Consider the following 22,554-nt stretch of genomic DNA (forward strand, 5'->3'; position numbering starts at 1 on the left):
CTCGTTGGTGGTGCCGACCATACATCTTACATCACCAGACCGTTCCTGTGCCTGGCACTTCTTGCTCTTCTTTCATCTTGTCACTCTTCTCCCTCCTCACCTCATTGACACCTTTTGGTACTAGGCTATACAACTTCCTATCAGCCTTCCCACCCGAACCAAAGCCACCAATTGCTGTCTGCACCTTCCAGCTCTTTGTACTACATCTCAACAAGCCGAGAGATCCCTCTTCAACGAAAGTGACGTGGGACCCCAAGCACAGCAGAGCCAGTAATTGAGTTGTGAGGCGGAAAGATTGCTTGAGAACTTGGCTTCATCATAGCCACGCATTATTAGCCATTCAGAGTGGAAGCTTGCTTTTCAAGTCTATGATTTGCTAGCTGGCCTGCACATTCGTTCATATATCCCTGCCGTCAGTCTTCTTTCACGGCCACACTTTCGTGTCCCAGCTTCATTCTCAATTTCTCTCAGATTGAGCTAAAGTTGCGTGCTGCTGGGTTCGCTTGAGCTTCAGAGATAATAATTGTCCTGAACCTCGCACTCTGATTTGTTTGATCACATCCTAGTTGGAACACTAGTTTCTGCTCATCAATCGGTAATACGGTGAAACTCGCGAGTTATTCCAATCTTTTGGTTATAAAGACCAAGATCGTTGTTTCGGTCGCAGTCAGCACGACTTGACTGGTCTATCATTCAACCCTTTTATTTCTAGCCAGGACTGTTTGGGTTATCTTCCCATCTAGTCCGCAGGAACCATAGTCAATCTGGCTATTCCACCGACAAGCCTGTGGTCGCAGGCGCAAACTTCCCTTAGCAGACCTGGTTCTGCCGCGACAGACTCGACAGGTGCATCTCCCAACTCACCACTGACACCGTCGACACCAACCTGGCCTTGCCGAGACTTCCCTCAAGCGAAAGCGACTGCTACCCAGGATAATAAACTACCATCCATAGCTAAGTTCGAGCAAGATCCATGCACTGGCCCTCGTGGCCAGGTGAGCACAAGCGGTCCCTCAATGTCACACACTGAGCCTGCATCTCAACATGCGCCAGGCCGCTCTTCGAGGTCCCCCATGGGAGAAGCTCTAGTTTCACCCACCTCGACTCGGCACGCACATCTTGGTGATCGCGATTTACGCCATGATGGGAGCAATACCCCATACTCCAATGGCGAGGAACGGATGCAGCAGGTCCCTCAAAAGACCCTGGGCGTCCACAACATCCTCAACCCTTTAGAGCCTCGGCCATCGGCTTCTGGAGGCAACGGTCCTATGCACCCAGCAGCTCGTCCTTCGGACTCTGCAATGCATCCCCAAACACCCGGCTCGATACACAGCCCCTTCCATACAACAAGGTCTTTCCCGCACGGGCAAAACGCATCGATATCCCTTCCAGGTACACCTGTAGGGTCAATGACACCTGTTGGGGCCCCTACCTCAGGACGCAACTCACCTATAACAGGATATCCTTTTCCTTCAGTCGGCAATACAAGACAAAGAGCCAGCCCGACACAGCATTCACGAGCCATAAGTGTCAGCCATGTCCCGTCTCGCGAATCAGACGGCCGCCAACCTTCCTCCTTACATGGCAAACGACCCTACGAGGAGATGGCAGCCGAAGACACCAGATCTCACTACCCTAATATTCACCATCTTTCTGGTATGCCAGCTGGTCCTCCCTCAACAATGTCGGACTCTGGTAGGTTGCATTCTCAGGGACCGATGTCTTCTCCTGGACTTCAAGCTCCTCACTCTGGTTTGCCGCCAAACCACATGACAAGCCGCCAGCAACCACCTACGGTACATCATCAAACGTCATATTCTCCTAATATGCAAGGTGGTCGGCCATTCCCCAGTCCCGGGCCTCAAAACGAAAATAACACGCTGTGGTCGGAAACACTACGAAGACAAGGCACGGGTGGATCTCTCTTTGGTGTCGAAGGACAACAAGCCTTTATGACACTTCCTGGAAACGAAACACCTATACCTGTTCATATGGACTTTTCTCATGCGTCTAAAAAGGCAGACGAGAAGAGACAACGAAATGCAGTGGCTTCGACGAGACACCGGAGGAAGAAGAAGATTATGCAGGAGGAAAACTCAAAACAATTGCAAGAGCTTCGGGATGAAAGACGATTGATGGAAATCAGAATCGAAGAGTTGACGCAACAGCGGGACTTTTATCGCGACGACCGCAATCGCTTACGGGACATTGTTGGGCAAACACCATCAATAAGTGGTCTTGCTGCAGGACCCCCAAGTCCTACATTTTCAGTGAGCAACTCGTACGCAGAGACTGGGTCCATGGTCTCGGGGCATATGGGTTATGGCGGTGAAGGAATGTCAAACGAGAGGCCAAGCCAGCGCCGTCGAACCGACGATCATCCCGAGTACTCATTGCCTCCGTATTCTCCTGCGAGCGTCACGAGCGGACACCCAAGCGCATCTCCCAGCCAATTGCCACCGATGCCGATGCCAGGTTATGGTGGACCATCACGACCATCATCGGCAGCATCCTCAGCCAATAGCGAGAGGCTGCCGCCATTGAGAGCAATGGATGGTCGATCCCTTGGTCCTCCTCCTGGATCAGGTGTGCAGGAGCAGGATATGCGAACGGGACAGTGGGTTCCAGTCCAGCCTCGAGCACAGGAGACTGGCTGGGCAACAAGAGATACGCACCGCAGACCTTGAAGCTGCCATATTCGTTGAGATTTTGCAAGCTTGCGTTTACATTTTGCAATCTATGGGTACCTACTATATAATTTTACAGCGGTTCAGGTTTTCAGTTTGGATTTGGATTTGCAGACTAGCGGGTGGAACTCTAAGACGCATCTGTTGGGCAACCGACGAATTTATTGCAATTTGTAATTCTGTCTTGCTTCATTTCTCTTTTATCGTTTGGCTGCGTTATTTGTTGCTTGCGTTGGATCCTTTTGCGTGCATGGTGCTTTTTGTTAGCGGTGGTCAAGCTTGTATCCTTCTGTTGCAGACATGCTTTCATTCCCGTTCTCAGCACTTGCTTTGGCAATGGTCCCTCTCTTCTGCAATCAGATACCCCTGTGGCCTTTTGCTCTTATCAACAGTACATTGTCGTGGAGACGATGGATCAGTCCATGCACGCCAGCATGTACACGACTGAGAAACCCATGGCCATTCTCGATGGCATTATTAGCCTACCAAAACCTCACTCATGTTTATTCATTATCTTTGCATTTGTATTTTGCTGCTGTTTTTATTGTTGGCAACCTGTTGATACCAAATTGGAATTGTGAATCAGCTATCTATCTATGTATTTGTTGTGTGGAAAAGTTGTTTGGGACAAAAACCGGAGTTCTCTCGGCCATTAGGTTTCAATTTCTTAGCATGGTAGAATGTCTTTTTACCCTTTCGCTTATACTGTCTGATACCCTGGTTCTTGCGACGGATCGAAAAGCGCTCGATTTATATTAGTATACTGCAACATAGAGCGAACAGCATTCAAAGATAATAGTCTATACAAGAGACGTTTCTTCTTAATTGCCTCCTTAATATTTCGCCCTGGCAAGTGATACACGGCGCAGTTTCAGTGAGGCATTTGCCTGAGTATGAGATGAGTCGTGTGAAGAGAGAAAACTAAGTACCTACCACATCTGTCATATTAGGCTTACCAAGATGACTCTGGGACGAACTGACGTGTTCAAAACACACGGTATTCGCGTCTCGGTGTCCCTGCCGGTCCCTCAACTCGCCTCGTCTGGGGCTGTGGCTATGAACGAAATCGCCTCATGCAGACGTGCTGTTTATGTCTGTGACGATTGCTGCATGCACCGACCTTAGCGGCAGTTGAACCAACGGGAACTGGTCCAGGAACAGGGATTTTGCCACAGTGTACAGCAATTACAGTAGCAATTGCAGAGGCATGTGTGTGTGTGTGTGTTTATGTAGGTAGAGTATTCACTTGCATATAACATACATATGCATGTGCTTCAATGCATTTGTCGTGTTACAAAATGGTTTGTTACTTGCTTAAGCTGTCACATCCTTCAATCTCGGCTTTTTCGAACAAGGAAGGGGTGTGAGCAGTAAGTAACGGTACATTCGGTGCAGATTACCATGAGCATGTACGTACAATCACTTACTGAAAGTGATAGATGGGATAGGATGGGCGGCTAGCGGCTATGGTACATTAGTTTCCTGTTCTATCATATTGTGTGCATGACCGGAGATGGGGTCAGATGGGTGGTGATTCACATTAGATCACACTTGTTTGAACAGGGGTTGTGTACAAAGGAATTGGGCAGCTATAGGATGGATCAAGGTTGAATATCACTCTATTAATGCCCAATGCTAACTACCTAACTAAAGAATCCTGAATTATCTCGATCCACTGTGATACGACAGGTAAATTGCGATGGGTAGGCACTTGTTGTGTGTGGTACTGTATAGACTGTGTTACTAGTAGCACGTACATATAAGATTTGTGTGATATTGGTTCATCAAGTTCCTCTCTCTTATCATCCATGATGTTCTTTTCTATAATACCCGCATTAATTCCCCCACACTCCATGATCGCGCTATCCCGCGTGTCGGATCATCTAAAGTGCAATCTACTTTAGCAAGGTAGACCTCGTCCTGGGCTAACAATCCTGGCAGCCTTTGCTACATAGAGTTATTGTCCAGGTACCCGTGTCAAATATCTCATCTATAATAAGACGGATTGTTTAATTGTAATCAACTCATTTACAGGCATGGAGGCCTCGTTATGCAAGACTTGCTTACATGGTGATTTTCTTCTTTGCTTCACAACCTGCAGCTTTCGCCGTTCGACCTGTCACTTTCCGGTGTCTTCTTATTCGCATTACATACATGCAGGGAACCTCAACGCAAAAAAGGCTTGCAGCAAAGATAGCCTCAGTCAGCCGAAAACAGACGATGCGGCAACAACGCTAATGTACATTGACTAACTGTACGTGTATTCATCCGTAAAAAGGAAGCCGAGATGTTATGCGGTGGTGACGTTTTGTTTACATGTGTGTTCTGGTAATAACCCGTAGCGAGATGGCTTTTTCTACGCCTCTTTAATATCCCGAGTGGTCTTTGCCAACCAATTGGACTCGTCCCGTAGCTTGTTCCCAGAGCTTTTGGGGTTATACGAGCACTGAAATAGACCTCACCTTCTTCAATAAGAAGGTTGGCGTCATGTTTGCCTGATAAGTGGTGAGAGCAGGTATTAGTCTTTGTTGCATTGATATTGTGGAGGATTGTTTGATGGGATCCGAATTGCTTACCATTCTGGATTGCTGCAATTTCGCATATTGCCTTCTAGCTTCGATCTCTGTACACAGTAGATGCTGATGCTCCGCTCTATCTAATCCAAGGCATGGGGTGCGTTGAACGGGTCTGTCTATAATTGTATTATACCGGGTTTGTAACAAATTCACATGTAACAAACCTGACAAGGACTATCTAAACCCAAGCTTCTGTTCCCTATATCTATATTCAAGTGGATGGAAGTTTTGGTAGCTTCCCGCCCTTCTTTCAATATCTAGATGGCGATATATATAAGCATAAAAGACGGCAACGAATCAAAAGTATCCATCAGATCGAGTATCGCAAACTCCAAAGACGTCAGCCGACTTTTAAGTTTCGTTTCAAAGATTCAAGCACTTTGGGATCTATAGTGGCATGGGCTTACCGAGTTGATGCCCAGTGAATTTCAAATCTTGATGAGTTTCATAGGCGACTAGGCGATAAGGCTTGAGCAAGGATCGCTCATGGCGTCATATGATATGTAACGTCTGATATGAACTGGACTCGACTGTTAAAATTTGAATCAATTTCGTCTATCTACCTTATCCACGTATATTGGAAAGCGTTGTATTCTCATGTCGCTTGATATCTTGTGTATGATTCCAGGTGTTGAGGGTTTCTGTCTTGAACTTTGACCAAATAACATACAACTATTGCAAAATACCATTATTATATATCTCACAGCCTCATATTGGTTTAAATTAAACTTAGCCGTAAAGTTATTGAGTGAAAATGAAAAGGAGTACGGATCGAAGGGACGTGTATAGCACAATATACCTGGGTATGCTACAAGGACATTACCCAAGGCAGCCAACTTGAAGTTACCATCTTGCCCTTAACCTGCCTCTAGAGACTAATTAAATTCTGCATTCAATTCCTTTAGGATATTTCCTCTCTTCTGACTCCATTACCAAACAAAATCTTGGGTATTCAGTATGGAGGATCGTCTGTAAGTGACGCCACAGTCGGTTGACGCCACATGTGGCGGCGGGCTTCTGACCAACCAGGAAGCTCCAAGCTCGACATCTGGCCTCGAGCGTCATCTCAACACCATACCAACGCCCCGCGATCAACATCACGTCAATCGACTCGGCGCATTACGACGTTGAATATATTGCAGTTGCCTCCCTCTTCAGGACATACTCCGAATCACGTCGAGAGAGGCATCGCCTCATCGCATCATGGCTTCATCATTCCCTCGATCGAGTATCCAGCTCGATTACCCTCTATATGCCATCGACTTTGACCCCGAGGATGCGACTCGAGTTGTTGTAGGCGGAGGTGGTGGTGCCGGCCGATCCGGTGTCGGCAATAAAATCGTGGGTTGGCTTCACTATCCCTTTGCGCATAAGAGTATGCTAACACAGCGTCTAGACTGTCCTTGAGACTGTTTCCCAGCAGGAACTTCGCTCGGCCGGAGAGATCGCCCTTTCTCGCGATGAAGACAGCGTCATGTCCCTCGCAGTCGGTCCTCACAAGGGAAAATCCACATACCTTTACGCCGGCGTCAACTCCAGTCCAGAAAGCATCGCAAAGGGCAAGAACGAGCACCTCCGAGCCCTCAGTGTTGATCCCTCCAAACTGCGTACTTCGGTCGGAGCTAAGACCCCCGATACAAACATCACAGAAGCGTCGCGAACAGCCCTCTTCCAGGACCCCGAAGTCGATACATACCAGCGACTTTTGCGCATTGCCGGATCAACCGGTGTTGCAGCTACAGCGATGAGCAAGGAGCCTCAATTGGCGATTTTTGACGTCGCAGGCGCTGCTGTCAAGTTGCTCAGCGTTCTCAAGATCGAGAAAGAGGCTGAGGATCTGGATATCGTGCAGACGGGAGAGAACGAGTTCCAAATTGCATACTGCTACAAGTACGAGCTGTGGCTTGTCAACATTAGCGGCAAGGAGGTCAGCGAACCGCGACGGGTCTATGTCATGATGGATGACCATGGCGAGCGACCAGCTTTCCGGGCGCTTCGATACCTGAGCCCCAACTTCCTCGTGGCTGCGACCAATCTTCCCAAGCGAAGCGGAGTCGTGATACAGGCTTTCAGATTGCCCAAGTTAGAGCAGGCAGAGGCGCGCCTGTGCCTCAATGCCAGAATACCAAGGAAGATTTCTGCAACCGCATTCGCTGTCGCCAACCTATCCCCTCCATCTTCACCATTCGGCGCTCTTGGTGAAACACAGTTTGTCATTGCTGTTGCGGGCCACGATTGCTCCATTACTCTATACACACTTGAGCACACTGTGGGTGGTTCTATTGAGCTACTTTCCAAGCTATGGCATCTGCATACACTGAAGGAAGTCCACGGAAACGCTAATATCACTGCTATGGCCTTCTCTCATTTCGTCACACCAAAGAACAATCTCCGCCAGCAATACATCAAGCTAGCCAGCACATCTCTGCAAAAAACAGTTGTGGTTAACAGTATCGCCCTGAAGAAGCACGTTGAAAAGGCCCCGCGTAACAAGAAGGGTCCTCCCCGTGCTGCGCGCTATGTCACAGCCGTGAAGTCCCGTGGTGTCTCTTCTCGTGGTCTTGGTATCACTATGGCCATCTTTGCCCTCCTCATGGCTCTTGTCGCACAGGCTGTTCTCGAACTCTCGGGTCAAAACACCCCAATTCTTGGTGTGGAAAGGATATTCCCTGCCGCATGGCATGGCTCTCTACGAGCTCCCGACCATCCACCAACAGCATTCCTCGCTGATGAGTTTCTTGCCAAGCTCGGCGGTCGAGACATTGTCAAAACAGTAACCGGCGAGACTCTAGTGGTATACGAGGGCGATCTCCCTCCCGCAACAGCCGGCGGTGACGGCCAAGTGCCGGAGCTCAAGCTAGATGTCCACGAGCCTTCTGTCCACGGCCCGGGCATGACTTGGGAAGAGTTGGGTGAAGAGCAGAAAGAGGCATGGAAGGCACGTCTAAAAGAGGCTGGCGCCTGGACACAGACCATGGGCGAGGCCGTTTTCAAGGGTATTCTCTTTGGCGAGATTGCGGGTGCCGTAGGTCGAGCCGTTGCTGGTTAAGAGGGCGTTCCTCACTGGTCACCAAAGGTCGAGATTTGAGATAAACTTTGTACTGTTATGTATCATAAGGTTTTTTGCTTTTACGTATTGTAGATGACGGCAAGGGAGTCTTCCTTTCTGGGGGCGATTAGCAACGCCCGGCCCTGTTACGCTTTAAGAAGATAATGTATTTGAATGTCTTGATACTAGTTTATGTGCGTCTGCTGGGTGTGCGTTTGCCAACTGGTGTGAGGTTATGACCATATGGAAGCCATAGTAGATTTGCCAATACTTTGACTTATAGTGATATCTCAGCTCTGTTGAAACGAGTGTTGGCTTGTTGTTAGTTCCATGGTTGTTACATCACATTAGAAGTGCAGCCTTATGAACTTTCTGAACTGTATCTACTGTTCTTTATACTTTTGTACTTCTGGAGTAAAATTGCTGACTCTCTTCCTCTTGGCAAAGATGGGTAGTACATCGTTACATAGTTATCTGTCAGGCTGTTGTCTTAGTTGACATACCATTCGCAAACTCTCAAACTCTGATGACTGTGGACGCAACTTCTTTTGTGCACCTAGGCTACTAGGTTCTGATCGTTATGTAGGCCGGCAGCGTTAAAGACGTTTCTTGAACACAAATAAAAAAGATCAAAACGTTCAACTTCATATCGATATGGATGAATCTGTCTCTGACACTAACGTTGAAGTAGTAAATAGTCTCTAGTTAATCGTTCTCTCTAATCAACATATCCGTATCAGACTTTACGACTCGACAAATCACACTTGCATCAGTCATCGGTCTCTGATGTTGAGGTCCCATCTGCATCATATTTGCTCGACAGGGGAAGTCAGTTCGCCGTTCGAGTAATTATGGACGGTACGGAGAGAGTGTGATGCTGTGATGTTCTCGGTGAGAGGTGTTAAAGACTATCCGACTCCTTTCCTTTCCTTTCCTATGCCATAATACTTGTTGCAAGTCGTTTAGACGAGATAAGCACACTCACTCTTCTCTCGTCTCTCTTTGTCAACCACGGGCTATCTCAACCACACAGGGTGTGTCCAACGAGAGAAGAGCCCCTGATTCGACTTTCTCTATGAAGTAGAGCCCATAGTCAAATCTTGACAAGGTCGGTTCAAGATGACGCATGTGCACTTGCATAGAATTGTCACGGTGGTTAAGCAGTTCTTCGTTTCAGAAACATACCGGAAAGCATTTGTCACAGCAGCATGTTTCGGCACAGTTTCAAATTCTCTCAACTTAGTCTGAGCTAATCGCCATCAGGATTGAACAAACAAAGCTATCTGCGAGCGGGTTAGCTGCCGTATTCCATTCCAATGATAATCTTGACGACATATAGTTTACGCCATGGTCAGGAACTGGCTTGAAGACTAAGCTGCTGGGAAACCTCGTGAGGCAATCAAGTCGAGCCTTTGGTCTGAATTGAAGTTGACTTTATGGCTAGCTGTGGCAATCCAGGTCCCAACCGTCTGCCGGACATTCTGGGCTGGTCCATTGGTAGTGTAGAGAACGACTTGGTGTTTTAACACGATGCCTCCCACGTCAAGGTTTGAGCCAAGACTGTGGCGTGTCCGGATTGGGATGAGATGGATATGACGGGTTCAAGTTTGAGAGTTGGCAGTCATCAAAGCGTCGTCGATTCCACGACGCATCTTGTCCTGGCTAAGCGAACCCCAGACATCAAGGCATGAACTTGATGGCTTGAGTGGCGATACCAACGCATAATTATGGTCTCTGGAGGTAGTTAATACACGTTGTTATTAACCCCTTTCACCGGTAACAAAACAGTTGAGATTGAAAATGGATAACATATGGGGAAACGATGCTTGATGGATGAACTGGCCCCAGAGTTACAGAGTGTAGACAGGGACCCTCCCTGTCAGAGAACCCTGAGATCCACTTTGTTGGCGTTAAACCGTGGCAGCAGCTAAACTAAACAAATAAGCAAATACGTAGACTAGAGTAAACACGTGTAGGAGGTTTGTTCGTTCTTCCAAGACACAAGACACTTTCACCCGTCGACAGCGTTTTTTTGTTTTTGTTTTTGTTTCGTCTGTTGTCTTGTTTTGCTTTTAATTCATGTGTGTTCCTTTCTTCCATCTTGCACCGGTTCGTGAGGTATGGTATGGGCACGAATCATGATAATGCGTTTTACAAGAGATGCATGACGACAAAAGAGGAAAAGAAAATACACCCGGACATGGGTCATTGTTCAAGGGCCCTTGATCCCCTGGATGATGCCCCCCTGTCGGTGGCGATTATTGTTTGGAATTCCATCCACATTCCACTGGTTCTCCCAGTCGGTTGGGTCGATGGTTTAACATGCAAATTGCTCTCTATTTTTTGCTGCCATGGACAAAAGAGAACATATAATGCAGCAAGACGAGGAGAGAAAAGGAATACGAACCACAAGGCAGACAGCCACATTAATTAGTGTCTAGCTGACGTGATGGGATCATCTCGGCATTGAATTCGACTGGACCACCACATCGGGTCTGGCTGAGTGAGCCTCGAGTCTGACCATTGAGTAGAGTCTAGGATCTGATGGCACCGGGCCGGTGAACCTCAGGTTCTTTTTCTTTATCTTTCTCTTGTCTGATTGTGTAAATGAATTGAAAGGGAGAAGAGAGTAATTGGAGACAATAGCTTGAAAGGGATCGTCCCGTCTAGGATGTGCTAATAAAGCAGCGCCCGCCTATGGAAAGACACCAACTTTGACCGGAGCAATTCCCGTAGCCTAGTTAAGAAAGTAGACAATACAAGAGGCCTAGCGAGTCAGTAATGTTCAGTGGTTTGATACACGTAGAGAGAAGTATTGGCTATTCTTGCAACATTGTCATTTCCAAAGAAGAGAAAGAGACAGGCATGCTGAAAGAGTACGCACGAAATACGGAAAGGCTTCTCTTCTGAGGCTTCTCTTTTGTACGAGGCAAAAAACCTGCTGTGGCCAATGTCATGTCAAAGCACACGGCACAGGATGAGAGAGTCTTGGACGGATGCAGGGGCACGTCTTGGCTGAGCAATAAGGCGAGACAAAGGGCAGGCAGAGGAGGAGGGCACTCACCAAAAGGATGGAAACAGTTTCTTCAGGTATACAAGACCTGCAGTTGATCACTGAGTGAGGAGAGGAGTGAGGAGTAAGGAGGGAGTGGAGATGGTTTTGGTTGATTGATTGTCAGATCTCTCCAGCCACACTTTTGCGGGAGCTAAAAAGGATCGTCGACTCGTAGGGGAAAAGAATAGGCATTTGCAGTGGTAGTGGGCTATCACAAGGCCTAAAGTACCTGCTGTACTGACTTGTTACTGGTTGCTCCAACCTGGGGACGCTGATCAACGGCACTTGGTTAGGCCCAGCGAGTCAAGACAGTGATGCAGGGTAGATGGACGAGTTATTCATTGTGCATTATTTTTCTATTAATCAATTCTGATCGTACTATCCAGAGAACCCGTTGTCTCTGTAGAAATCAAATCCAAATTATGATAGATTAGGTCCTGGCAATGCGTGTCTCACAAACCGCAGTAGATCTTGTTTCTGGGGCGTCTTGGTTTATTGGATGACAGCTATAGTGGCTGCCTGATCAGCTGCGAAAAAGAAAAAAAGACAGACAGCCAAGAGGATTAAGATATGCACTTTAAATTGAAGTAATTGAAACAAACAGAATATTCTATTGCGATAACCATCAAAAAGAATAACACACAAACAAAGTAATTACAATCTACGGAGTATTATGTCCTGGCCTGACCTGACTTGCATAGAGTTCTAATGCGCCACTACCTAACGGTTGAGGATCGTAAGCGGGACGATCGAGAATCCCAATTTCAGTCCCGTCACTCTGGGTCCCCCATTTCAAGGCGAGGGCTAACTAAACCAGGCCAGGCCAGGCCAGAGCCAGGGTTTCCTCAGGCTTGATTTCAGTGATTATTTCGCTGGCAATTAGAGGGTAAAAACTCTAAAAGAAAACATTGACACTCTGACGCTATTCATGTTCTATGATAAAGTAAGAATCCAAAAGGAAAAGGGAAAATCCAAGAGGAGAAAGGTCAAGTCTGCAGATGTAGCTCGAGCGATTCAATTGGACGGATGAATTGAACAGGGCTGAGATAGCCAGTCCCTACCTATATCATTCTCAATTATAGCTATCACTGCGCATACACATCAGATCAGCCATGGTTATTCCATCCTCTGTAACAATTCCATTCGGCTTCATCGCACCGGCAGGCAGGCAGAAAATCAATCAATGATGTGCATCGTATAATTAACCACAAAACAGAAAAATATAGCCGCGACAGAATTAAATTGACTGGGCAGGGCATGAAGGGGCCCTGATATTTCTTCATCTGGTCCAATCGACCTGAAGCTAATGCGGTGGCAGCATTAGCACTAAGCCCAGCTAGGCACCAAGCCATTTGGGGTTTGACACTGACGGCATTGAGACAGCCTGGCTTGGTCTGGTCTGACAAGGGGATTGTGAGAAGTCAGTCAGTTGTCTATTATGATGCTGCAATTGAGGGTTGTTTCTGTAGTCATTGTTCTATACTACACAGACTGTGCAATTGATCTGTATGTATCGAAAGCAATAGTCGGAGAAAAAAAAGGGACCCTCTCTGACCATCACGCGCAGATTGTTTAGTCCTTGTACCATCTACCTAGATACGTCTCAAAGGGGAAAAGGTGTCCTCCAGAGATGGGCGTGTATCTGCACAGGGGGGGGGGCAGACTAAAAGACAGGGATGGGGGAGACATGGGAGATGGAGATGGAGGACCATCTGCTTTGCCTAGGCTGGTGAGGCGACCAAGCCAAAGCTAAAGGGCGGGAAGAAATAAGATACAACATGTTTTGCATGGCCTGGCTTTAATATTTAAGGCGATATGTTATGCGATGCTATGATGGTGTATTCTTTTTATAGTCGAGATACACCCAAACCAGCATTGAAACTGCGAATAACTCTAAATCATTACTTGCTGATGTTCACTCACCATCAGTCACTCGCTCAGTCAGTCAGTCACTGCCCGGTGTGAGTGAGAGCATGTGTGACGATGACATCCCGGGCCTCGTGGCATCTCCGCACCCATCCAACCTCGTTTCCAAGGAACCGTCCATAGTCATACCCTTACATCTGTGGGAGTCAGTATTCCTAACAAACAATACATATTCATGCCTCTTTTCCTATTTCAACCCAGAGGCATCCCGTCACGTCTCTCAGTGGCAATAGGGGGCTCATATCTCTGTATCTTGATGTTTCGGATTGCAGCATATCTTTTCGAACGGTGTGTCGTCGAGGTCGTTGATGAGGTGGGACTACTCCAAGATCCCCTTGACTTTTGCTAACTTGACCCCGGTCCGGTTCGCTGGACCCCCGTCGCCGAATCTCCAAGGGGAGGAGACAGTGAGAGAGAGACAGAACGGTTTAATAATCACCGTCGACTCTCTCAGTTCAATTGTATTTCCCTTTCATTTTCAACCTTATCACTTTCAAGGCGAGATTCAAGTACCTTGTAAAGCTGGACAATGAATCGCACCATGTCCTGCTGAGATGACGGATGATCCGCGAGCCAAGGTCATGGTGACAGCCCACCACACAACCACACATCAAACACACTCTCTCCCTCCATGCAGCACAATAGACTACATAGTACATGGATGGAACCGGGAGGGCCGTCTCTACCCTGCATCTTGACATGCACGTAGACATTCACGCTGCCGCTGCAGCCTGCTCAATGGCCAAGTTGATTGACTGAACCGTTTGTATCGCGAATCAGGACGGTCAGTACTAGTGTAGAGAGCAGCAAGAGAACTGAACCGGTCAAGCACACTACTGGGCTTAATTTAATCTTGCTTCCATAGAAGCACGAGAAGAAAGAAGCCCTTGACCATGCTCGCGTTCCTCAAAGTACCTGGTACCGTACCGTGCCTGGGCGTCCAACCAGACTAGGGGAAACAGGGATGCGGGGCCTTTTCTTGCAAATAACCAGGCCCTTTCAGTTCTGGTCTGCTCTGCTCTGCGTTGCTCTCATTCTCTGCCTAGTGGGTAGCAGAAAAGTTGGCCTCCTGAGTCTTAGGGTATAAAAATAAGTAGTCTAAGAAGCTTAGTCTGAATGGCATAATCTGCCCTAATAATTTTGTCTCTTATGCTTCCAGCGGTCAATTTTTCTGATACCCTGAGGTCTGCTTCCTCTCTCTTCATTCACTCCGACTCACTAGCTGGATCGGTGGGACTCGAACCAATGAAACCGAGGTCGGTTTTCCCAAGTGTTTCTTTGTTGTGCAAGCGTGTCACCTTTGTCTCCAATACTTTCTTGTCGCAGGGTTTCCCTCTTGGATTCTGTTTCTGTTTCTGGGCTCCTTCGTTTGAGGTTCGATTCGATCAGAGACGGACGGACGACGCCTCTTTTTCTTGTCTCTGTTCAATCTGACAAGAGAAAGGCTACCCCACTGATTTGCACTGCATCCTTGATACAGTACAGAAAACGATGCCAGGTTTGTTGAAGGTCGATCCTCGAATACACCCAGGCCTAGGTTCTGAGATGAAATGTAATAAAGATGAAGTTCAATTGATTTCGGTTGCGCGCGCTATCAATGTCGTTGTCAAACTCTCTCTCTCCTTCTTTTCCTCTATCAACTCTGGTCGATCACCGTTGATGCGTGCGGTCTATTTCCGTTCCTTGCCAACTTGGAGCCGTGCGCGGGTTTGACACTCTGATGATTTTCGGTCCCCTCTTGTTTCAGCTGTCGCCGAAACCCTGACGCGACTGACTATCCGTGGGTGGTAACAGCAGCACTATATAGAACTCTATACTTTGAGATAGGGATAGATAAAGAGGTTATCTCAGGTTAGGTTCGTAGCCGACCCGTCCGTAGTTCTGTACACATGCATACATACATGAACCCAACGGGACAAAAAACGATTCGAGTTAGCGGCCGTCCAACGACGGACGGATAGACGCCCAGTAGCTCATGCGGCCACCGCCTCAACTTTTGATGTGTATCCATGGACATGGGTATATGAGAGAGGGAGGGGACCTAGGAGGGGTCGCCACAGTGAAGGGTAAAAAACCTACATGCCACGCTGGGCTGAACGTGTACGAAACAGACGTACGGACAGAAGAAGCAGAAACAAACCTAAATTAGCAGCCTAACGTTTGAGAGCAAGATAGTGAGAAGGACTTTAGAGATGAGGTGTGTAGATGTGCAATAAACAACTGAAGAAGTGGCTGTGTAAGATGGATGTACAAGGGTTGATTCATATAGCGGTATGGTTACGTACCTGGAGAGATGGACAGCAGCCTGCCCACCTCCAGTGCCTGAGAGCCTGCTGTAAAATGACCTAGATGTCCTTCCCTCCCAGCTTCAGGGTTCTACATGTACTCTCTACCGTACAGTCCTACTCAGGGTTAGCCTGGCTCTAGGCTCAGGCCCAGGCGCCCTGCCGACGCTTGTCCATGTCTCTTCTTGGCCCTAGTGCGACTCTGCCTTATCCACCATGACCTTGGAAGTTCCCAGGACCTGCTGTCGACGTGGTGAGGTCCTCGTCGAGTTGATCCATGGGACAAAGGCCGAGTTTATTGTCAAATTGTTTGAAACAATCATCGACAGAGGGGATCGACGGCTGGCTGTGTAGTCTACTGAGTGCGACTGTGCTGTACTGGAATACAGGGTTCCCAAGGATAGAGTTTTAACGGTTGAGTTGACACTGGGCTCGTGCCTGGATTTACACTTTACAGTGCCGGCAGACAGACAGATCATCATCAATCCATATTCATTTATTCACCCATCCCCATCCCCATCCATCCACTCACCCATTTTGGTGATGTGAATAGGTAGCCCCCTCCCAAAGGGTTTCCCCCTTCTTTTTTTCTTATCGTTGTCACACGATCGCTGTTTGATCAGTTGGTCCCTAATCAGTATTGAGACATGTGTATTAGAGAGTATAATAACAAGATCGAGATCAACCAACACCATCGTCGTCATTCTTTTCCTCCTCAATCTTGAAATGAACTTGCTAGCAAAAAGTGAAATGCTCCAACTCGGCAGTCGCCCTGACCCTTGTGCCCTCCCCCAAGCCCCGAGCACTGTAGTTTGCACCCACCTTGGCTAGCCCTGTCAGCCTATTACAGCAGATTACAGAGTGGAGGGCGAACAAGTATCAGGTACATCCAGGCCCTTTGGAGGTGCCATGTCCATGGACCAGGCCAGGGTGCCTGCCTTCCCGGCGCCGCCCAAAATTCCACACCATGGGCACATTAGACTACTACCACCTTGGAACCCCCAACTCAAGGCGCTTGCGACCTTTTCACCAAAACAACACCAAACCTCCAGCACCGACCGCCCTGGGTTGATGTCTTGTTTCTCTCTTGTCACCTTCTCTTCTTCTTCTTCAACAGGTTGACTGGAAACTCTCAATTGTGCTTGTGACGACTAGCGACTCTTGTTTCTCCTTCTTCACTTTTTGTTAGTCTATTGTTTTGTATTCGCTACCGTCACCCAAACCCAAACCCGCACGACCGCGAGTCGATCACAACCCCCCGTAGTCTATTTTCAAACTTACAACAACGACTGCAGCTCTCGACGATACCGACCGACTGACTGAATCACGGCCACTCCAGAGGACTTTCCACTGCCACGTCTTTCGCTACATCGACGAACAAATCGAAAGCCTGTTAATATTTCCCAACCACAATCCCATCGTTGCGATCCTTCTTCGCGACGTCACAAAGTTCGAATCTTGCTGCACAACTGACGCGGCGCTTCTCGATAACAAGACAAGCCATTACCAAGACTCGGGCACGTTTGGACACGCGCAGCGTATTATCTTTCGTCGTTTTCAAGTCCTTGCTGCCTTGTTGCACAAACGACGGCCTTTTTATGGACCGCCCTGTGTTTTCATAGGCACCCTTGACACAAGCTTCGCCTCGCTCATCCACGTCGAAACCTTGAACGGACACTACCGTTAAACACTGCATTGCTCGATTGTCTTTTCTATCAAACCTTTGTCCGCTGTTTAGCTTCCCACTCTTCGTTTAAACATTAACGTATCTACTCGTTGGAGCGACAACATTTCTTCACTAGACTGGGACGTTTCTCGTTCCCCTCAAGAAGGCCATGGCGGCCAACATGCAGCATATGGCTGGGGCCGGCCAGATGATGCAGCAGCAGCCGATGCGGAAGCCGACACCCAATCAGCTCCAGCAAATCGTTTATCAGAACTTAGTCCAACACACGCAGCCTTTTACTGGAATATGCTGGCAGGCAAATGTAGCCATCTCTGATCGTATGGGAAAAACTATGAATTTGTATGCTCTGATTCCCCCCCTCACACAAGTTTTGTTTTCAGCCTCGCTAACCATCATAGGATCACCAATATCAACCTTGCTATGAATGGTGGTGATTACATGAAAGGCGCTGAATGGGGCTGCAACTTTGAGCGTGAAGCCTTTCATAAGTCCCCCACAAAGGTATGCCGAGAGTTATATTATTTGTCCATCTCTGTTTTGTATGATATGCTGACCCACTCATAGGAAGCTTACGACCAAGAGATGGGCCAAAAAATCATGGAATTCTTTAAGCGGCGGCAGGCCAACGAGCCCAACCTCCAAAATAGTATAAACGTTAACGCGCAAGCTCAGGCTCAGGCCCAAGCACAAGCAATGATGAACATGCAAATGGGACGCGGTATGGGACAAGGCCTGCAGCAAGGCTTCCAGCCTATGCAACACCCAACGCAAGGTGGACAAATGGGACAAGGACAGCAGCAGCTACCCATGGGTGCTGGCATGAATATGGGTATGGGCATGGCAAATCAGGCTGGTCGCGGCATGGGCCCGGGACAGCAAATGGCCGGAATGCCTACTGGACAAGGCCGCCCACAGCAAACCCAAATGCCCCAGGAAATGGCCCGACTTTCACCACAAGACAGGCACAAAGTTACAGAGCTTGCCACTAAAATGTTTAACACCGCCTCAGAACAACAAAAGGCCCACACTCGCATACAACTTCAAACAAGAATTTCCCCCGCTCAACTACAAGAGATGACAAGCCAGGGTCGGGATCCTTTAATGTGGTTTTACCAAAACCAAGCTTTCCAAGTGCTCAAGGCAAACATGAATCGAATTCAGCAACAGGCCGGGCAGGGTCAGCAGCAACAAGGAATGCCCCCGAATGGCAACAACCCGCAGGCAGCCATGATGCAGCAGCAAGCCAGCCAGCAGTCCCTTCGTCAACAGCAGTCCCAACTCCAGCAACAGCAACAGCAGCAGCAAGGGCAGCAGCAACACGGAACGGCGAACAATAACCAAGGGAACAACGACTTCTCTTCTTTCCCGCCCAACATGGAGAGCATACAGGCCGAGCAACGGAATGGGCTTTTGGCCCAGCAACAAGGCCAGATGGTAGTGCCCGCCAATACAGCACAGAACCGTAACCCGACGCCCCAGCCAGGTGGACAAAATGGCGCAAATCAACAAGGTCCCCGACCGCCGCAACAGCAACAGCCTCATCAAAATATGAACGTCCAGCAAAGGATGGCCCAGGCTGCACAACAGACTCAAGCCCAACTTCAGGCCCAGCAGTTGAAGCAGATGCAGAACCAACCGGGGATGGGAGGAAATATGCAAACCTCTCAAAGCCCCGGAATGAACACACTTAATACACCCGTATCTCGACCTGGGAACAACATGAACCAGGCGGCTGGCCAGGGTGGTGTGCAATTTGGAGACCAGCGGTTCAACCAAGGAGCACAGCGACCTAACAACCAGACTTTCCAGAACATGCTGGCCAATCTACCGCAGGAGCAGCGTGCCATGGTCAGCGGTCTGTCTCCGGAAAGGCTGAACGAGGTGATGCAGCGTTGGCAGAGCAAGCGCCAGGATATGGGCAATAACGGCGGGCAGAACACTCCTGGTCAAATGCCCAACCGCCCTCCTGGCCAGATGGGTCAAATGGGCGGCCAAGTGCCAGTTGGTATGCAACAGTCGCAGGGCGGCGTGCCCATGAATGGCAATCAGCAGCAAGGACAAATGCCGCGTTTTAACCCTACCCAGCAATTGGCCATGATGGACTCGATGGATCTGCCACCTCAAGTTCTCGCCCAGCTTCAAAACCAGATCCCTCCCGAGATCAAGAAATGGGGACCGCTTAAGGTGTGGCTACAGCAGAATAACATCCCTGCGCACATGCGGAATCAACTGGCGGCGATCCAGCAAAAGCAGTTCCAGCTTATCCTCCAACGGCGTGCGACGATGATGCCACAGCAGCAGCAACAACAACAGCCTCAAGGGCAGCAACCAGGACAACAGTTCTCCCCTCAGCAGCAAGCCCAGCAGCCGCAACAACTTGGCCAAAACGCTGTCAACCCAGGCATGCAGCCTGGAGCTGGACCAGGACCTAATCCCCTGCAGGCAGCCCGACAGCAGATGCAGTTCCCACCTCAAATTCTTCAGGCAACTGCTGGCGAGATCCAGCAGGTTAGAAACTCAAAGACCACGTTTGCACAGATGTCTGATGATCAATTGCGCAACATGGTTGTTCAAATGAAGAAGCAGAGCTGGATGAACCAACAGCAGCAACGAGCCCAGCAGGCCCAGCATGCCGCTGCTCAAACTCAGGCCGCTGCTCGCAATGGAGGCACTGGCCAGCCAGGAATGCAGAACCTAGGCGTGCCTCAAGCCCATATGCAACTTCAGCAACCGCCCCAGCCAAACCAGGTGTCCCAGACTCAGAATATACAAGCATCAGCTGTGATGGGTCAGAATGCTATGCCTCAACAGGCGGGACAAAAGCAGCCGACTGTTACTCCCGAGCAGATGAGAAACGCCAGACCTCAGCCTGCCAACAACCGCGCTCAACCTCCAAACCCATCACCTGCGGCCCCAGTGAAGAACCTGAAGCGCCCAAGCAACGACGATGCCCTCGATGTGCCCGAGACCACGAAGCAAGTGCCTACGAGACCAGCATCACAGCCCAATCAACAACAACAACAGCCCCAGCCCCCTAGGCCGATGAACCCCCAGGATCTTAACTCGCTCACTCCCGAGCAACGAGCGCTAGTCAAGGCGCAGATGAACAGGACTGGCCAGACGCCACAGCAACTCGCCAATGAGACCATGGCACGCCTCAAGGCACTTGGACAAGAGGAACAACGGATGTCGATGCAGGAAGTTATGAACGATATCCCCATGTCCCAAGAGGAGCACGATGAGATGGCTGCCAAGCTTACCAAGATTGTGGTGGACATGACCAAAATCGGTCGTGGCCTGACAAAGTGGTATAACATCACACGCGACGACACTCGCGCAAAGTTGTTCTTCAGAATGGTAAGTATATTTCCCAGGCCCAATGAAGCAATACGTACTAACTTTACTCAGCGATGGAGGATCTTGAAGCAGTTCGCCGACGGCGAAAAGATGTCTATTCTGAAGAACTCATTCTCGATCGATTCTGCCGAGATCGCCGAAGCCCGCGCTATGCTTGAGGGCATGGCCAAGGATCTGGCTGCCAACATGATCAGAGCCAGAGGTTTGGCTCAACAGCAAGCCACACCTCAGGCCCAGAACGCACAGCTTGCCCAACAGCCTATGCCTCAACAACAACAGCCTCAGCCTCGACAACAGCCGGTGCCCGTACCCGAAAATGCCCGCAGAGGCTCGCAACAGAACAGTATACCCAAGGGAGGCAACAAGGGATCACAGGCACCACCGGCTCCTACGACCACCCAAGCGCCCTTCAACTTTGAGATCGGTGCCTCATCTCCCCGAGGCAACCCGACCTATGTTGGAAAGCCCAAGGAGCTCAACTTGCACCTGCCCGCATCGCGCAAGAAGCAAAAGACTGACCCAAAGACTGGACAAACGCCTGTGGGCGCTACTTCTTCACCCCAAGCTGGCAAGAAGACCTCGCCCGATGTTCGACGAGTGTCGGAAACCCAAGTTGCTCACAGGCCGGTTCTCACTTGCAAGGAACCCGAATGTGAATTCTCGACAACTGGGTACAGCACTGAGCAAGCTCTTCAGCAGCATATCTTTGAGGAGCATACGAAACCACAGGAGGACCCCTTGAAGTTTGTCCAAGAAAACTTGGCTCTGGCTTTGGGACTTGAGCCTGATGGTTCAGCCAAGAAGGCCGAAGCGGCCTCGATGAGCATCACCAACTCCAAGCAAGGGCAGACCCCTGTCACTACAGCAGCCACGCCTGTGTTTACTGATGGCAACATGAAGCGATCGGCTAGCAGCATGGGCAAACCTCAAGACACTAAGGCTGGCGTCAAGGCTGGCGCGACTCCTAAGCAGGCCGACGCCAAGCTTGCTGACCCCATGGCTACTGATCCATGGGCCAATGCTAACATCGATCCCGAGATGCTGGTCAGCAATCTTGGAGTCGATCGTGGACTTGGAGTGTACGATAACCCGTTCTACGACTACAATGCCCTCAGCTATTTGACACCCAGGGACACCCCTGAGTCTGCCAAGGACACTGGCAGCAGCGAGCCCAACAGTGACATCCCTGAAAACACGAACCTTGAAGTCAACTTTGACTGGCAAGGCGTGGATAGTGATTTATTATTCAACATGGGCAACACTAGTGGTGGCAATATTAATGACATGCTGGCTGCGGATGCTGCATTGCTGTTTGATCAGCCATCGCTGCAAGAACCGGACTGGGACGACGTCAAGATGGACTTTTCAAAGCCCTTCCAATTCGACACTAGCCAACATTACTACATGGCTACTTCATAATCTCCAAGCCGTTGAACGGCATTGGACAATACACGACTGGGTGCATCGAGAACATAACCGGGTCAGTAATTAAGACGTCGCCTGGGATCACAACCCAGGCAGCGGCACACTTTGGGCCAAAGCGTTATTTTCTCATTGTATCAAACTCCAGCTTTGGACGCTGTGACTTGAATTTTTGTTTTGGAAAGTGGACAGTAAAAGGTGGAAGGGGTTGAAAGCATCATGGCAGGCGCTTTGTTCTAAACCAAGGGTGACAAGCAGGATGTGATCTGGCAGGGTGCATAAGGAGTTATTTTTGTGGTGGGAGGCAATGTTTGTAATGCATTATGTCCTTTTTTGACGATTAGTAGTTTCTGGAGCGCTTTGTGGTTGTTTTAGTCCAGTTGAGGCGATCAAGACGCTTCGTCCTGACAGTGGCGATGAGGTCCTGAGTTTCATAGACATGGACTCGGACCAAATGATACCCAGCATTTTGCTACCTTTGTCTACTATTCTGATGCTTGTATTGTG

General features: G+C 49.1%; 3 protein-coding genes across 3 annotated transcripts; all 3 read left to right on the forward strand.

Annotated features, from left to right (window-relative positions):
• Nucleotides 1–1,016: 1,016 nt before the first annotated feature.
• Nucleotides 1,017–2,690, forward strand: FGSG_06651 (uncharacterized protein; the record flags this gene model as incomplete). The annotated part of the gene is made up of 1 exon (XM_011327977.1): nt 1,017–2,690. One exon carries the CDS (start codon nt 1,017–1,019, stop codon nt 2,688–2,690), a length of 1,674 nt encoding a protein of 557 aa, XP_011326279.1.
• A 3,533-nt stretch (nt 2,691–6,223) lies between these two features.
• Nucleotides 6,224–8,315, forward strand: FGSG_06652 (uncharacterized protein; the record flags this gene model as incomplete). Its single annotated transcript, XM_011327978.1, has 3 exons — nt 6,224–6,237; nt 6,409–6,607; nt 6,663–8,315. 3 exons carry the CDS (start codon nt 6,224–6,226, stop codon nt 8,313–8,315), a joined length of 1,866 nt encoding a protein of 621 aa, XP_011326280.1.
• Nucleotides 8,316–17,599: 9,284 nt separating this feature from the next.
• Nucleotides 17,600–22,044, forward strand: FGSG_06653 (uncharacterized protein; the record flags this gene model as incomplete). Its single annotated transcript, XM_011327979.1, has 4 exons — nt 17,600–17,607; nt 17,667–17,769; nt 17,833–20,625; nt 20,677–22,044. The coding sequence occupies 4 exons, from the start codon at nt 17,600–17,602 to the stop codon at nt 22,042–22,044; spliced, it is 4,272 nt and encodes a 1,423-aa protein (XP_011326281.1).
• Nucleotides 22,045–22,554: the final 510 nt, after the last annotated feature.

Source organism: Fusarium graminearum, chromosome 4 (assembly GCF_000240135.3).
Source record: "Fusarium graminearum PH-1 chromosome 4, whole genome shotgun sequence".
NCBI classification, from domain to species: domain Eukaryota; kingdom Fungi; phylum Ascomycota; class Sordariomycetes; order Hypocreales; family Nectriaceae; genus Fusarium; species Fusarium graminearum.